General features: G+C 57.4%; 1 protein-coding gene across 4 annotated transcripts in view; it reads right to left on the bottom strand.

The window, feature by feature from the left end:
* Positions 1-2,625: 2,625 nt before the first annotated feature.
* LINGO1 (leucine rich repeat and Ig domain containing 1) overlaps positions 2,626-15,828 on the bottom strand; it is a 205,778-nt gene continuing 192,575 nt past the window's right edge. For all 4 annotated transcript variants that reach the window (XM_055277598.2, XM_055277603.2, XM_055277601.2 and 1 more), the window contains one exon: positions 2,626-5,513. In XM_055277598.2, coding sequence (XP_055133573.1) covers positions 3,657-5,501 — 1,845 coding nt within the window. In that variant the 5' untranslated portion in view covers positions 5,502-5,513 and the 3' untranslated portion in view covers positions 2,626-3,656. The remainder of the gene's footprint in view (positions 5,514-15,828) is intronic.

The following is a 15,828-nucleotide window of genomic DNA, read 5'->3' as shown; positions in this document are numbered from 1 at the left end:
AGTGGGCTCCCAATAGGGTTTGAGGCAGCAGGGCGTCCTGACTCCAACACCCCATGGGGTCTGAGGCAGAGCAGGGCCATCAGGGCTCTGGGGGAATGTGGGTGGCCCAGGAAGGCTCTGACCCTTCAAACCACCTCTGGGCTCAGGTTCCAGCTGTGTGTGTGCCAGGGCAAAGCAGTATCTGCTCCTCCTTTCCCCATCTCAGAGGCTGTCCAGGCATGAAGAAAGCAGCTTCTCCAGCCTGGCTTCCCAGACGATGCCCTTTAACTCCAGCAGTGCTTTTGGCAGCAGTTGAGTTCATGACCCTCCTCCACAGAAGAAGGTTATACAGCTCGGAAGGGGCTGCACCTGGACTAAAACCCATCTGGGCTCTGCCCAGTCCCCAGTCCTCTCTGCTTGGGCAAACCCAGTCCATGGGCCCTGGGCACTCACATTCCCCCAAACTGATCCTGCCCCCATCTGAAAACAACCTAGTAATTTTCTCATGTTCTTGAGTTTCCTCAGGGGGCCGTTCTCTCCCAGTAGCCAGGAATAAATTGGCCCCTTGACCTCCCTGCTCTTACCAGCCTTGAGGCATCCCAGAGGGGTTAGTAAGAACCCATATAAGCTGCCTCCTGCAGAGGACAGTGCCAGCTGGGCTTCCAGGGCTGGGACGATGCATGGGGCCTGTGCGCTGGTCTCTCCTGGGAGGAGGGGCAGGCAGGCTTGTGGGGTTCTTGAAGACTCACATGGCTTCCTGTTGTATACAGACCCAAGGACCCCTCCCCCTGTCCCTCGTGCTCCTCTGAATGTTCTCCTGCCCAGAAGTGGCTCTGAGAAGCCTTGAGTCAGTTTTAGAAGTCTGTGGCTCTGGGAGTCTGGAACCAGGCCCCAGATCGGTCACTTAGAAGCTGTGCGATTTAGGATAAGCTGCCACCCTCTCTGGCCCTCCCCCTCTGCATCTGTGTAAGAGTGGGGTCATCACCATCACTGCCAGTTGTAGAGGACTGACTGAATGGCAGGCACTGCACCAATCCACAAGCCAACCCATGTGCCTTCATTTCATCCTCCTAATGACCAGAACAAGTAACATCGTCTGTTTTACAGGCGAGAAGTCTGGGGCTCAGAGGAGTTAAGTAACAATGCCGAGCAGCTGGCAAGTGCTGGAAATGGAACTCAAACTCAGACCTGACCTCAAACCTTACAGCCTTATAATCACTAGTCTAGGCTGCCCACAGGGACCCTCAACCGTTGCACACCAATAGTCCAGGATCCTATGGGGAGAGGATCCTGTTTCTTCTCAGGGGATAAAGCCATAGTTCAGAGGGCTTGAGCCTCCCCCAGAACCAGGGACAGTCTTAGGTGGTGGTTGGGAGATGGGGGAGAGGGCAGGCTGGCCCAGCTATGGCTACCAACTGCTTCAGCTGGAACCAGGAGGCAAGCAGCCTCTCAGAGATGCATTTAGATTGAATGAATAATTCAATTGATTGAGTGCCAACTCCATACCAGACTCCGCCCACCATGCCATCCCACCAGAGGCTTGGTTTAGAAGGTGCTAGGCATGTAGCTGTGACAGTTTGGGTGGGGGCGTGGGCCCTGGGAAGAACCCTGGTGGGAGGAGCTGCATCCTGGAAGTCTCCTGGCTGTGAGGGCTGACTTCCCTATTGCTCCCCCTCCACGTTCGGCTGGGTCTGTGCCCACTGATTCTTGCATCGCTGGGGTTCTCCCCTAGCCTGAAGAATGAGCAACAGGATCACCCTGGGTCCACTATGGGGCTGGATCCAAGGAGTTCCCAAGGAAAGAGGGAACCTGGAGGGGAGAAACCAGGCCTCCCTGACCCTGAAGTCCCTCCTTCCTGATAGAGATTGGGGGTGGTCTGCTGGCTGACCTATTGGCCCAGCTTTTTGGGTCAAGGTCCATGGCCGATGGGGAACTTACAAGGTGACTGCCTGGCTCCTCACACTGTGTTGTCAGGGGCATCCCTCTCCAGGGTCAAGGTTGGAGCTGCTGAGTTTGGTTTGAACGGGCAGGGCTGGAAGCAATGGGTGGGGAGCTGTTTTCTGAGCTGCCGGGTCTGCTCACGTTCAGGTGGATCCCAGCCCCAACCCAGAAGCCCTAACAGTCCAGGACAGGCTCAGAGCATGGCCTGGTGGAAGATGGGACTAGACTGGGCCTGGGAAGCCTCAAGGGCAGCCCCAGAACTGCTTCTCCCAGTCCCCACAGCCTGGGAACTCTACATGGGAAATGGCATACAGTAGGTACTTGATAAATGCTGTGCAAAGAAGGCTTGGGGAGAGCTGTGCTCCCAATCCTTGCATCAGTCTAGGCCAATGCTGTAGGGGGCCTCCAGCTTCTGGGGAGCTAAGCCTTGAGCCCTGTAGAGCTGTTACCATCAGGCCTGTCAGTCAGACCCACCACCAGACCAGGGGTGAGGGACTCTCTACGCCCACAGCCTCAGGATCCCCTTCAGGTCTAGAGCCCCTTTCTCCAGCCAGTGCTGCCGGCCACAGCCCCAGCCGCTGTCCTAGGAGGAGCCTCTGGAAGTCCCTGGAGCGCCACTCCCCCTGACAGCCCCCAGCCCTACCCCCATGGAGGGCCCCTCGGCAGCCCCATCCCCCACAGTGAGATAATAATGACCATAATGAGAACAGTCACCCACACGTGTGCACAGCGCTTTACAGGTTACAAAGTGTTTCACATACATCATCTCATCAATTCCTCACAACAGCCCTGTGAGGTAGGCAGGGCAGGGGGTAATGTTCCCATTTGTACAGATGTGGAGACTGAGGCCCAGAGAGGCCAGTGACCTGCTTGAGGTCACACAGCAAGTGAGCAGCAGAGCTGGGACCAGAGGCTGGGGTGGGCCCCACCTCCAGCCCCTGGCTCTCTCTACTGACTATGCTGTCCCCCAGGAGGACCCCAGCCCCTCTCCAGAGTCTCAGCCACACCCAAGCCAGGCTCCCACCCCTTGCAGTAGTGCCGCCTGGCAGCCCAGCAGACAGGCTCCCACCCCCATCGGCAGACCTGTCCCCTCCACCTGCTCCCTGCAAAAAGCCAGCCCCGAGCTGGGCCCAGGCCTGCCCCCTAGCCTGCTCCTGATGGTGCCTGGGGCGGGGTGGGCAGGTGGGTGGGGCTGGAACCTCCTTTCCTGTTTTCCTGAGTGATCCCTCCCCACTGGGGAAGAGAAGAGAAAGGAGGAAGAAGAGGAGGAGGAGGAAGAGAAAAACAAGAAACTGAGTTGGAAGAGGGCCCTGGAGCAATCAGGACGTCAAAAGTTTGCATTCCGACTAGCTAGAGGAAATAGTTTTTTTCTCTTTTTATTATTTCAAGTTTTCATAAAAATCCATAATTATTGAAACCCAAGTTACAGAGAAAGTTCGTAACTTTTTTATTGAATTATTGACTCTGCCGCGTGTCTCGGTTTGTCGGCTTTCAACTCCAGTCTGTCAATGCCCCTGTGTAGGTGGGGTCCCCAGGCCTGGGCTTCTGAGGTCCTGGCAGAAGGAGGGCAGGTGGTGAGGGCTGGCGGGGGGCAGCAGGGGACGGAGGCAGGAGGGAGAAAGAGAACGTGTGTAGAAGGGTAGGGAGGAGGTGGGAAGGACTGGAGAGTGAGCAGGTGGCGGCCAGGCCCCTTCCCCTGCCCGGCCGCCCGGGGGTCCCTGCCCCCCGCCCCGGCCTCATATCATCTTCATGTTGAACTTGCGGGGCGCGTCGGCGGAGCTGATGCCTGCGTCCGACTTTCGGGGCACATACTCAATCTCGATGTTGTGCTTCGTGTTGCCCTTGCCCCGGCTCCAGAGAAACAGCAGCACCAGGCAAAAGAGGACGACGCCCAGGAAAGAGATGAAGCCCATGGTGGTGGCGATGATGAGGGTCTTGATGTCGAAGGGGAAAGGCACAGTGGCGCGGGTGCTGTTGGCCTCTCCCTCGCCCGGCTGGTTGGAGATGAAGGCGAAGGTCTTGTTGGGCTGATGGGGCCAGTCAGGCGAGTAGCTGCGCACATGCAGGTGGGCGGGCATGGAGTCGTTGCCGCCCGCGTTGGCCGCGATGCACAGGTATGTGCCGTTGTCCTGTACCTGGGCGTAGCGCACCTCCAGCGTGCCATCAGGGAAGACTGTGAGCCGCCCATTGCTCTTGGCTGACACCAGGTGCTTTCGGGGTGAGAGCCAGAGGATGGCGGGCGGCGGGTCGCCATCGGCTCGGCACACAAACTGCACCGTGTGGCCCTCATCCACAAACACTTGCTGGGCCTTGCGGTCCCGGATGCGGGCGCGGCGGCAGGTGAAGTAGTTGGGCAGTAGCACATCAGGGAAGTCCTTGAACTCCTTGCCCTGGACGAACTCGGGCGTAGCGCACGTGGGCTGCTGCCGGTTGAAGTTGAGCCGCCAGCGGCGCCGGAACACCCACAGGAGCCGACAGTCGCAGGCCAGTGGGTTGGAGTCCAGGATGAGTGTCTCCAGGTTGCCCACCGAGTGGAAGACCGATTCCTCCAGCGTGGTCAGCTGGTTGCCAGAGACATTGAGCACGCGCAGGTAGTTGAGGCCGCGGAAGGCATAGGGCTCCACCACGGCCAGCTGCCCGCCCACCAGCTGGATCTCCTGCAGCCGGAGCAGCTCATGCAACATGGAGCCCTCAATGGTGCTGATGGGGTTGTAGGAGAGGTTGAGGAAGCGGAGATAGACTAGGTGGCGGACGGCCAGGTAGGGCACAGCGGTCAGATTGCAGTGTGTGATGGACAGGGACGTCAGGTTGAGGCCGTAGAGGCAGTTGGGTGTCATGGTGTCCAAGTAGGGCCAGTGGGAGATCTCCAAGACCTTGAGTCGGTACAGCCTCTTGAAGGAGTAGTCCCGGATGGCATTGATGTTGAGGTGCCGGAGCCTCAGGACGATGAGGCCGTGCAGGTGTGACAGCGCCTCGGTGGGGATGGAGGTCAGGTTGCATTTCTCCAGCGTCAGCTGCTCCAGGCTGTTGAGGCCGCTGAAGGCGCGGTGGGAGATGTAGACGAGGTCATTGTCGCCAACCTCCAGTGACTTGAGGTTGTACAGGTCCTGGAACATGTAGTCCAGCAGGATAACGATCTTGTTCTCGCTGATGTCCAGCTTGGTCAGGTTGCTGAGGCCAGTGAAGACGCCTAGTGGGATGAGCTTCAGGCGGTTGCTGCGGAGACCCAGCGTCCGGAGGTTGAAGAGGTTGTTGAAGGCGCCGGGCTCCACGGCGCTCACGATGTTCTCGTTGAGCTCCAGCTCCTCCAGGTGCGGGAAGCTGGCGAACTCGTCCTGGTTGAGCGTTTTGATGCGGTTCTTCCCTAGGTCCAGCAGGCGCGTCTCGGTGGGGATGCCCTCGGGCACTGCCACAAAGCGCTTGCGGTGGCACAGCACAGCACGGTCCTGGGCGGAGCACTCGCAGCGGGGCGGGCAGCCCGTGGCCGAGCCTGACAGCACCGAGCCCAGCACCAGCAGGAGGATGGGCTGCCAGCAGGCCAGGAGGGGGCTGGGCATGCTCCTCATGCCCCCCGCCAGCATCCTCTCGCTCACCTGCAGCCGGGAGCAAGCACAGGACAGAGGTGGCAGTTAGGGGGCAGTGTGTGTCTGGACCCCACCCCAAGCCACCTGGGCCCCTCCTGCCCTGTCACGATGACCCTGACGCAGATAGAGAGGCAGGGTCCAGAGGCCCAGGCCAGAGGGCCTCTGGCCTCCTCATGCTGCCCCCTCCTTGCCTCTTACCCTGCCTGGAGTCTTCCCAAAGGACCCTCCCAGCATCCTTGGAATGGAGGGGCTCAGGGAAGGGGCCAGTCACCTCAGACAGCCTGGCATTGGTGCCACCTCCTTTACATTTCACAGGCGGTTGACTCCAAGCACACACCCTGCCCTGAATCACAGCTCCCCTGGTGCTCATCAGGGATAAAACCAGACCTGCTGAGCCGCCCTTGGGCTCACAGTGGGGATCAAAGGGGCTCAAGGGCTGAGGCCTCTAGGAACAGCCCCCAAGAAGCCAGAGCAGAGCAGCCAGGAGTGTGGCTACCCCTAGCCTGCACAGCCAGGGCTTCTGAGGCTGCTGGGGGCCCCATTCGCTCAGCCCTGAGCCCTGAGCCTCCCCAGGTGCAGACGCCATGCCCCCTCCCCATCAGCTGTGTGGCTGGGTCTGCAGTAAACCAACGGCACCTGACACTGTTCACAGGTCTGTCACCCATGGGGTTCCTGGATTGCTGGGGGACACCCTCATCCAGAAGGCCCAGCCCTGAAGCTGCCCTCCCTCCTCCCCCTGCACCTGCAAATCCAAATCCAGCCTGGACTCCTGGTGGGATCTGTGACTCTCCACTTCCTCTGGGTCCCATCGGTGACCCAGCTCAGGCTCCTGAGCCCAGGGCCCGGAGAATGTCTTTTCCTGCCTCCTGGTCTTGACTCCTGCACTTCTTTCCTTTGGTAATGCCCCTTCCCTGGCTGTTGAAATTCCATCCACAGGGCCTAATTGAAGTCCGCTGCTCTAAGAAGTGTTTTCTGTCACCCAATAAGAAGTGAAGTGTGCTCCCCTTAGAAAGACCCTCCAGCCTTCACCTGTCTGTCTCTCAGGGCTCCCATCACCTTCTTCCTAGTACCAGAGTTCTGCACAGCCGCTAGTCTGAGGAAGGCGCAGATTCCCACAGGCCAGGACAGCCAGGCAACCCTGGAGGAGTCTGCCCTCGCTACAGGACCGAGGCTTGTTCAAGCTGGGCCCTGAAGCCATGCAGGGCTTGGGAGGTGGTGACATGAGAAATCGTGCCAGGAGCGGGGTCCAGCTTGCATAGAGGCTGCAGGTGGAGTGAGCAAGGGGTATGTGGGAGCCTCCGTGACCCTCTCCCACCCCCTGTTCAGAGACCACTTGTCCCCACTTCTGCCCCAAACTGCCTCCCATCTCCTCCTTCCCTCTTCTCTCTCCATCCACCCCCGTGAGAAACTGGCCTGGCAAATAGGGTGAGTAGGGGGGTGGGGGGAGGGTAGGTCAGACCCTAGGAGCTGCTCCAGGGATGGATCAGATGGCCTCTGGGAGCCAAGCTGCAGTCATCTAGCTGCTGGTGGGGTAAAGACCCATCCCTGCTCCTCTACTGCAGCCTCCAGTGCCCCTGGGGCTTTGCTGCTGTGTCCACACCCTTGTACTCATGGCCCGGAGGGGGCTCAGTGCAGGAGGAGGAAGCCCAGACTGGATGTCCCACCTCTCCACCTTAGCTCAGACCCTTCCCACCCCTTCCCACACCTCAAACAGCCCCTGCTTTCATGGCCACAGGCCATCCATCCTTGTCATCCATGCATCAGCCATTAAGGCAACTGAGGCTGAGAGAGGCTGTGGCTGTCCAAGGACACCCAGCCAGTAGAGGGAGGAATTCTGGGATGGGAGCTCTGGTCTATCCACAAAACCACACACTTGCAAATGCTCCACCAGTCTCCCAGGACTGACGGGAGCTTCGTGATTGTTGATTGACTAAGTCACTGATTAAGCAGACAGGATTCAGGGTGTCACCGACATGTTATGGAATCTGCAAGGGTTTTGTTATCCCCAAGGGCTTTGTCCACCCTGACCCTCCCTTCAGCCCCTCTCATCCTCTCTCCAGGCTCTTCTGCAGTTCAGCTTCTCCCCACCCCACCCCCACCAGGCTATTTTCCACAGTCACACACGCTCCAGTGACCCACCAGAAAAGCAAACATCCTGACAGGCGATCAATAAGTAATTGGGCCGGCAGCTGGGGCTGGCGCGGGTGTGAGGCTGGGGACCTTAATAGGTAAATAGTACTTTAAGCATCCAGCTTGGGGCTGGGCTGGCGGGTGGTGGGAGCTGCTGGAGAGGAGGCTGGGGAATGAGGGGGGCTAGTGAGGACACGGGCCACCCCGAGGTGCTGGTAAGCTCCTCTCATACAGACACGAATCTGGCACACAGGAAGCTTGCACCACCTGGCCTCAACCTGCCCACCCACCTCTTTTCCCACCAGTCCCTGAGCAAAGCTACCTGGGCCTCCCCACTTTGTCCTGCACACTGCTACCTCTAAACCACCTTCTTCTGGAGAACTGTCCCAGACTCCTGCCCCAGCAGCCTTTGTAACCTTCCACCCCAAAGGCCGCCTCCTCCAGGAGGCCATCCTTGACCTACTCAGTCAGATATCACCTCTTGTCCCCAACATTGTTATTCTTATAGCAGTGATTTTATGTAATTGGTGTATAGCACACCCCATTCCCAAAGTGATTTGAACCAAATGACAAAAATTATGCTACAAGATGATAAAAAGCTGAAAGCTAAAAAAGGGAAGCCAGTCAGGAAAGAATGCCACCAAGTCCTGCCTAATGACGAAAGGTGAGAGCTTCCTAGTGACCTTGAGCAAAGAGGGAAATATGCTCCAAAGCCTCAGCATTTGGCATCTCTCCTGTAATGTATGTTTAATCCTGGTTCAGTCATGGGTGTGTGTGTCTCACCTGCTACAGAGTGAGGTACCCAAGGGCAGAGAGTATGTCTGTAGCTCAGAGTGAAGTGTGGCACAGAACAGACCCCCGTGAACGTTCTTTGAAAGGAAACATGCGCATGAGTGAGTTTTTGCAGGGGTGGAAGCCCTGCGGGTGGGGCTAACCCTACATCAGGCCCAATGAGCAACGAGAAACCTGAGGAATTGAAGTATGTTGGAAGCCGGGCATGGTGGCGCTGCAATCCCACTCTTATCCCATCGTAATCCCAGCTACTTAGGAGGTTGAGGCGGGAGGATCACTTGAAGCCAGGAGCTCAAGACCAGGCTGGGCAACATAGTGAGATGCCCACCTCCCATAGAAATTTAAGAATTAGCCAGGCATGGTGGGGTGCACCTATAGTCCCAACTACTCAGGGAGATTGAAGTGGGAGAATCCCTTGAGCCCAGGAGTTTGAGGCTACAGTGAACTGTGATTGCACCACTGCATTCCAGCCTGGGCAACACAGCAAGACTCTCCATCTGTAAAAACAATAAATAAAATAAAATAAAATGAAAAAGAAATACATTGGTAGAAAAGCTGGTCAGCCTTGCCCTGTACAGCTGCCACCCCCAGGCCTGGCAGTTGGTCCCACAGAGCCATGGGCCATGCTCCGTGGGAGCAGGACAGCTCTGGGAGGGTACGGGCTCTGAGATGCCTCATCTCATGCCTCTTACGTGCGGCTGCCCTAACGGTGGGGAAGCTGAAGCTTAAGAGAGGCTAGGATGCCTGCCCAAGCTGGCACAGCAAGGGCACAGTCTCCGCTGGGCCTAGTCTCCTGGTCTCCCACCCCCATGGGGTCCCTGTCATCTAGGGATGCTGGCAGAGTCACGTCTGAGGGGTCACCCAAACTGCTGAGTGGGCAACGTGCTGCTCCTGCCATCCTGGCACCGTTCATTCTGCCGGCTACTCCTGCAACTGTCAAGAAGAGGTATTTTATGCATTTTAATCAGTGTTTTATTTTGGATCCTTGCCCCCTGAAGGGCTTCCTACAAGGGTAAGAGTTTAAAAATTGGACCAATAAATACAAAGGAAATAAAACATCAAAGACAGGCAGGTGGGCAGGCAGCAGAGAGCTGTGCCTGGGGCACCACACACACAACCTAAAGCATCCAGAGTCCTTCCCAGGCTCAGGGCAGTGGGGGACCCTGAGCCATCAGACCAGCACTGCAGAGGGCAGGCCCCAGGCTCTGCACTGCAGAGTGGGAGGGACAGGCTGCTGGCCACCGGCCACACCCTCCTTCATGTCCCGGGGCAGATACGGCCTGGTTCAGGCAATGCTCCCTGACACATGCAATTCTCTGTGGCCAGCCTGCTGTGTGACCTCGGCAATGCCTGCCCTCTCTGGCCTGCACAGTAAGGGCTCCACTTCAGGGTCCCTGAGGGTGCTGCCAACAGAAACTAGCCTTTTTCCAGCTGGAAGGTCGACATCCTCAAACCTTGCTAAAGGGTAAAGGGGAATGGGAGGCTCAGGCCCAATATTGCAGTTTCACTGGGGCTGGAAAAATCTCTCTGTGGGAGGGGGGCTCAGGATGGTGGGCTCCCTTCTGTGGGGCACTACATTCAGGGTGTGCCCCCAGGGTCTCAGGGTGAAGGAGGGTAATTAGGGGAGATGGAAGCGGCCTGGGATCACCCATGGACAGGTTCAGAGAACACTGAGAGGGCTCAGGAATCACTCTGTGCCATAGGCAGCATCTGGAGGCCAATGGGGGCAGGGGCGTGACTCCCCCACAGCATCCTCTACAGGCTCATCCACCAGACACCTTCTTTAGAAAAGGGGAGGGACTAACACTTGGACAGCCCCTGCTATGGGCCAGATTTAGGGCCTTTTTTTTTTTTTTTAGATGGAGTCTCACTGTGTTGCCCAGGCTGGAGTGCAGTGGCGAGATCTTGGCTCACTGCAACCTCCACCTCCCAGGTTCAAGTGATTCTCTGGCCTCAGCCTCCCAAATAGCTGCGATTACAGGTGTGCATCACCATGCCAGGCTAATGTTTGTATTTTTACTAGAGACAGGGTTTCATCATGTTGGCCAGGCTGGTCTTGAACTCCTGACCTCAAGTGATTCACCCACCTCAGCCTCCCAAAGTGCTGGGATCACAGGCATGAGCCACTGTGCCCAGCTGAGGTTTGGGGCTTTATACACATTGTCTCAGAAATGCTTTCAAAAGAGATCTTTCTTACCCATTTTACAGATGAGAAAAACAGAGGCTCTGAAAGGGAATTTGCTTGCCCTGGGCCTGGGTCACAAAGCTAGAGGGTGGCAGAGCTCTGTGTCTCCTAGTTGGGCTGCCTGCTCCAAGAGCTGCCTGGTTCTGCAGGCCAGGCCAGGGGAGGGGCTGTCCTGTCAGGGTGGTGCTAGGGTGAGGCCCCAGGGCTGAGGGAAGGCCCTAGTCCTCAGAGAGCTACACCCAGGCATCTGCCCCCAAACCCGACAAAAGCCTTTCCCCAACTTCCAGAAAACGGTGTATTAAACGCGCCACGTGTGCTCAGTGTTTTTCCGCCACACTCCTTTCCTGTGCCTGCGGCTGCTGCCTGGGCCTGAATCTCACCTAATGTGGGGCTGGCTGAAGCACAGGATGGCAAGTTTAGTTATTCTAGGTTTATGATATCAGTATTTCACAGTGCTCCCACTCAGCGTTCCTCGGGGACCGCAGGGACCCCCTGCACACCCAGGCATGCGATCTGGCATGGAGACTTCTGCCCCATGAAGGCTGGGGCCCAGGGTCCTCCGGGTGCTCAGCCTGGCTGTGTGGCCAGGGCAGCTTCTCACGGGGAAACGAGGTGGGTGTGCATGGTCCTCGTCTTGCCTTGATGCCCGCCGTGCCCATGACTGAGTGGGCAGCAGGAGGGACGGGGCGAGGAGGACGGCAGGCCTGGGAAAGGGGCTAGAGCACTTCGGGAAGTCTGCCCAGGGCTCTGCCCAGATCCACTGCCAAGAAATGATGGGGAGAGCAGGAGAGGGAAAGAGACAGAAACCAAGAACACCTGGGAGACACATGGTGGGTGAGGCTGCAGAGGAGAGGAAGAGAGAGGCAGAGAAAGCAGAGCTGGGGGAGGGGAGAAAGAGGGGGACACAGGCTGGGGGCAGGGAAGGGAGAGACAGAGGCCAGAGCTTGTCCTGCAGGCACAACCACTTTCCCAGCCCCTACCACCTGTGCATCAGCCTGGGGCCTGTTAACACAGCCCCGTCCTGGCCACTCCACCAGGTGAGTCTGAGCACTTGCATATCCAGGTGGGGAGGGAGACTCAGAAAGGTGAGGGGACTCACGCCGGATCACCAAGGAAGAGAAGCAAAGCCCAGCCTGGGCTCCTTGTGGCTTGTCCTCTCCCCAAGTCCCTGCCTGCCTGAGGTCCCTTCTTTGCTTCAGCTTCAGTATGCGGGATCCGTTTCAGGAAATGATAAAGTGTGTTAGCGGGAACTGCGAATGCTCAGAGATGACTGGGGTCAAGTGGCCAGGAGTGGGGGCGCAGTGGGGCCCATCCAGAGAGGACTGTGACGGTCACCCTGGCCTGGGTTTTTCCTTCTGTCGCAGCGGCCAACCATCCATTCCCCATGCCTAGGGGCCTCCTACTCAGCTTTCAGAAGCAGCTCAGGGTTTCTCCCACGCTGGCTCTCCTCTAGCCTGGGAAGAAGCGACAGCCTCTGGTGGGTCCCCTCTGGATCTCCGGCCACCCTCTGCCCGCACTGCTGCTGGGCTTCTCCCAGCTCCGTTGGCACTTCTGCGGCCTCCTCTCCTGTGGTCCCCAGACTGACAGCCTCCGAAGTGGGACCAGGCCTGATACAGCTCCACACTCCCAGGCCTTGCCTGCAGACGCGCCCACCTCAAAGGAGCAGAGACAGCCCACCAGACAACTGCTGCGAGGAGCAGGACTCACACTCTGCTCTCCAACTCCCAACCTAGCTCTTAATGAAGGCAGGCTTCGTGGTGAGGGGCAGGTGCTGTGTGAGCTCAGGCTGAAATACAAACATTTTCCACAGGCCAAAGAAGAGGCAGGGGGAGGGCACTTCCACAAAGGGAACTGTGAGAGCAAAGGTGTGCAGGGGGGAAGGGACTTGTAGCCTGGTCAACTTGAGAGCATCCTGGGACTCCTAATGGCTTCTCTCTTAGCCCAATCCTGACCCCGGTCCCTGGACTCCTTTTAAAGATGCTCCATTCTGGCATTCCAGGGCTAATCCCCGCTGAGGTGTGAATGGCTGATTTATATGGCTGATAATGGCATAAGGTAGGAACTGCTAATGGGAGAAATAATTCCATTGTTGGCCAGTCTAATCTGGGGGGCTGCCTCTTGGCCCATGGGGAGGTGGTGAGGCAACCCTGAGAGCTGCAGTCCTGCACCCAGACTGAGCTCCTGCAGGAGAAAGCCTGGCGGACTGCGCGGCTCCACCAGCTGGAGCCAGGCAGCCAGTGTCCACCGTCTCCCGGGGGCTGGTCCGCCCCGCCCCCACCTGCCCCCCCTTTCCCCTCCTCCTCCTCAGACCCCCATGGGGACAGAAAAACCAACCCGGCAGAAAACTGAGGTCATGTCCTTTGTCGTGTATAATTCTTTATTTTCCTCTGGCTCTCGGTTCTGGCAAAAAGTTGTTGGGCCCCCGGGGTGTGTGTGTGTGTGTGTGTGTGGCCTCTGTGTGTGTGGTGTCTGTGTGAGTGTGGTGTGTGTGTGAGTGTGGTGTGTCTGTGTGTGTGAGTGGCCTCTGTGTGTGTGTGAGTGGCCTGTGTGTGTGGTGTGTGTGAGTGGCCTGTGTGTGTGTTTGGTGTGTCTCTGTGTGTGTCTGGTGTGTCTGAGAGTGGCCTGTGTGTGTGTGGTGTGTGTGTGAGTGGCCTGTGTGTGTGGTGTGTCTCTGTGTGTGAGTGTGGTATGTGTGTGTGAGTGGCCTATGTGTGTATGTGGTGTGTCTGTGTGTGAGTGTGGTGTGTCTGTGTCTGTGTAAGTGTGGTATGTCTGTGTGTGTGGCCTCTGTGTGTGAGAGTGTGGTGTGTGTGAGAGTGGCTTATGTGGTGTGTCTCTGTGTGTGTGGTATGTCTGTGTGTGTGAGTGTGGCGTGTGTGTGAGTGGCCTGTGTGTGTTTGGTGTGTCTCTGTGTGCAAGTGTGGTGTATCTGTGTCTGTGTGTGAGTGGCCTGTGTGTGTGAGTGGCCTGTGTGTGTGTGGTGTGTCTCTATGTGTGTGTGGTATGTCTGTGTCTGTGTGAGTGGCCTGTGTGTGTGTGTGTGTGGTGTGTGTGAGTGGCCTGTGTGTGTGGTGTGTCTCTATGTGTGTGTGGTATGTCTGTGTCTGTGTGAGTGGCCTGTGTGTGTGTGTGTGGTGTGTGTGAGTGGCCTGTGTGTGTGGTGTGTCTCTGTGTGTGTGTGGTATGTCTGTGTCTGTGTGAGTGGCCTCTGTGTGTGAGTGTGGTATGTGTGAGTGGCCTGTGTGTGTTTGGTGTGTCTCTGTGTGTGAGTGTGGTGTATCTGTGTCTGTGTGTGAGTGGCCTCTATGTGTGTGTGCTGGCTGTCCCTCCTCCCCCACTCCCCGGCCCCCAGCCCCATCACTCAGGTGCGCTCTGGGAAGCTCCATCCTCCCCACACGTGCTCACTGGCCTCAGTGCCTGCTGGAGGTGCCTACTGGGCATGGTGTGGTTGTCTGCCTGTCTGTCCTGGGTCACCCTAGGCAAGCACTCGGCCGCCCTGCACTGAAGGGAGGAATGCCCCTGCCCACCTCACCAAGGCACAGCCATCTCGAGAGCCGCCAGCCTTCCGGCCAGCTCGCAGCCCCCGGCCATTTGCGGGATAAATTATGAATTTTAATTGTCAGAGCATCTTAATGTTTAAAGGCTTCTATATATAGGCTCTGCCCTCCAGGAGCGGCAGGCTTGGTGGAGAGGAGTGGGAGTCGGGCAGGGCTGACAGGAAGCCCATTCTGGGTGAGCAAAATGGGCTCCAGCCAGTGCACCCCGCCCTGCTGTGTGATCTCAGGGGAGTCGTGGACCACTCTGGGCCCTTCCCGCCCCTTGCACAAGGTTGCCCAGTACCCCCACTTAGATGGGAGCTGTCCCAGAGCTGAGGTGGGGCAGGCAAGTGCCTATTCGGGGGGGGGGGTAACCTGAGAGGGGCCCAAGGACAACCCCAGTCCTGCACCCCAGTATCTCCCTTCTCATGTCTTGAGATGCCAACCCAGGCTCTTGGGGACAGGAAGATGCCCCTCAAGGCCCCCAGCGCCATCCCTTGCCCAGGCCAGTGGCCCCTTGGGACACGCTTGCCTCATCCCCACTCGTCCTTTCACACCTTCCTGGGGCCCCCGGGGGACCCCTCTCTGCAGCCCCAGCCATCAGGGCCTCTCTATTTGGGAATAGCTCAGGCCTGGAAATCAGCCAACCCCCACCTGGGAGAGCTATAGGCCTTGTGCTTGGGGTGGCGGGTGTCACAGCCTCATAGACTGAGGCTGGCAGTGAGAGGCTGAGGGGTGTGGTGGAACTAGCCTGGGATTTGGGATTAGCCAGAGAGCTAAATAGAATGATGATGAGAATGATGATTGGAAACCCCTCATAGGTGGCCTTTGGTGTGCCAGGCATTATTTCAAGCACTTTGCATATAAAAATTCATTTAATCTCACACCAACCCATTGAGGTAAGTGCTGCCATTATCCCCATTTTGCAGATGGAAAAAGCAGAAGCACAAAGAGGTTCCATAACTTGCTCGAGGTCAGTGTTAGCATGATTTGAACCCCAGTGGTTTGGCTCCAGAGTCCATGCTCTTCATCACTTCCCTATAGTGCCTTTTTTTTTTTTTTTTTTAATCTAACACTAACATAGCATCAGCTATGTGCCAGGCATGAACCTGTATGATCTCCATAACCACCCTAAGAGGCTAGTATTATCCCCATTTTACTGATTAGAGAACTGAGGTGCCAAGAGGTGATGCACCTTGCCCGAAGTCCCACAGTGATGAGTGGCAGAGCTGGGACTGAGCCTGAGGCAGTCAGACTCCCAGCTGTCCTGCCCACTCCTGCATACTGCCTCCCTCTGATTCAGGTTCAGGGGCCTGCTGAGCTTCGTCATCTTGGGCAAGTGGCTTTGCCTCTGGGGACCACAAATTCCTCACTGGGAAGCAGGGAGGGCAGACGTCACACTGCCCTCACTGCTGGGGGCTTAGAGTTCAGGGAGAGGGAAGGGAAGAGACGCTGACATCGAGCACACACACTAAGTGCTTTGCTGAACTACCCCACCAACCCTCACCACGTTACACACCCGCTTCACTGATGGGGAAACTGAAGCTCTGAGCCATTAGTTCACCTGCCCGAGGTCCTGAGCTTGTCTGGCTCCAAAGGCATAACACCCTTAGAGACCCTCACACAGATGAGGAAACTGAGGCCCAGGGGCATCAGGGACTTGTCCAAGGTCCCACAGCAT

The sequence above is a fragment of the Symphalangus syndactylus genome, chromosome 5 (assembly GCF_028878055.3).
Source record: "Symphalangus syndactylus isolate Jambi chromosome 5, NHGRI_mSymSyn1-v2.1_pri, whole genome shotgun sequence".
NCBI classification, from domain to species: Eukaryota; Metazoa; Chordata; class Mammalia; order Primates; family Hylobatidae; genus Symphalangus; species Symphalangus syndactylus.
This window is presented reverse-complemented; position numbering and strand designations above follow the sequence as displayed.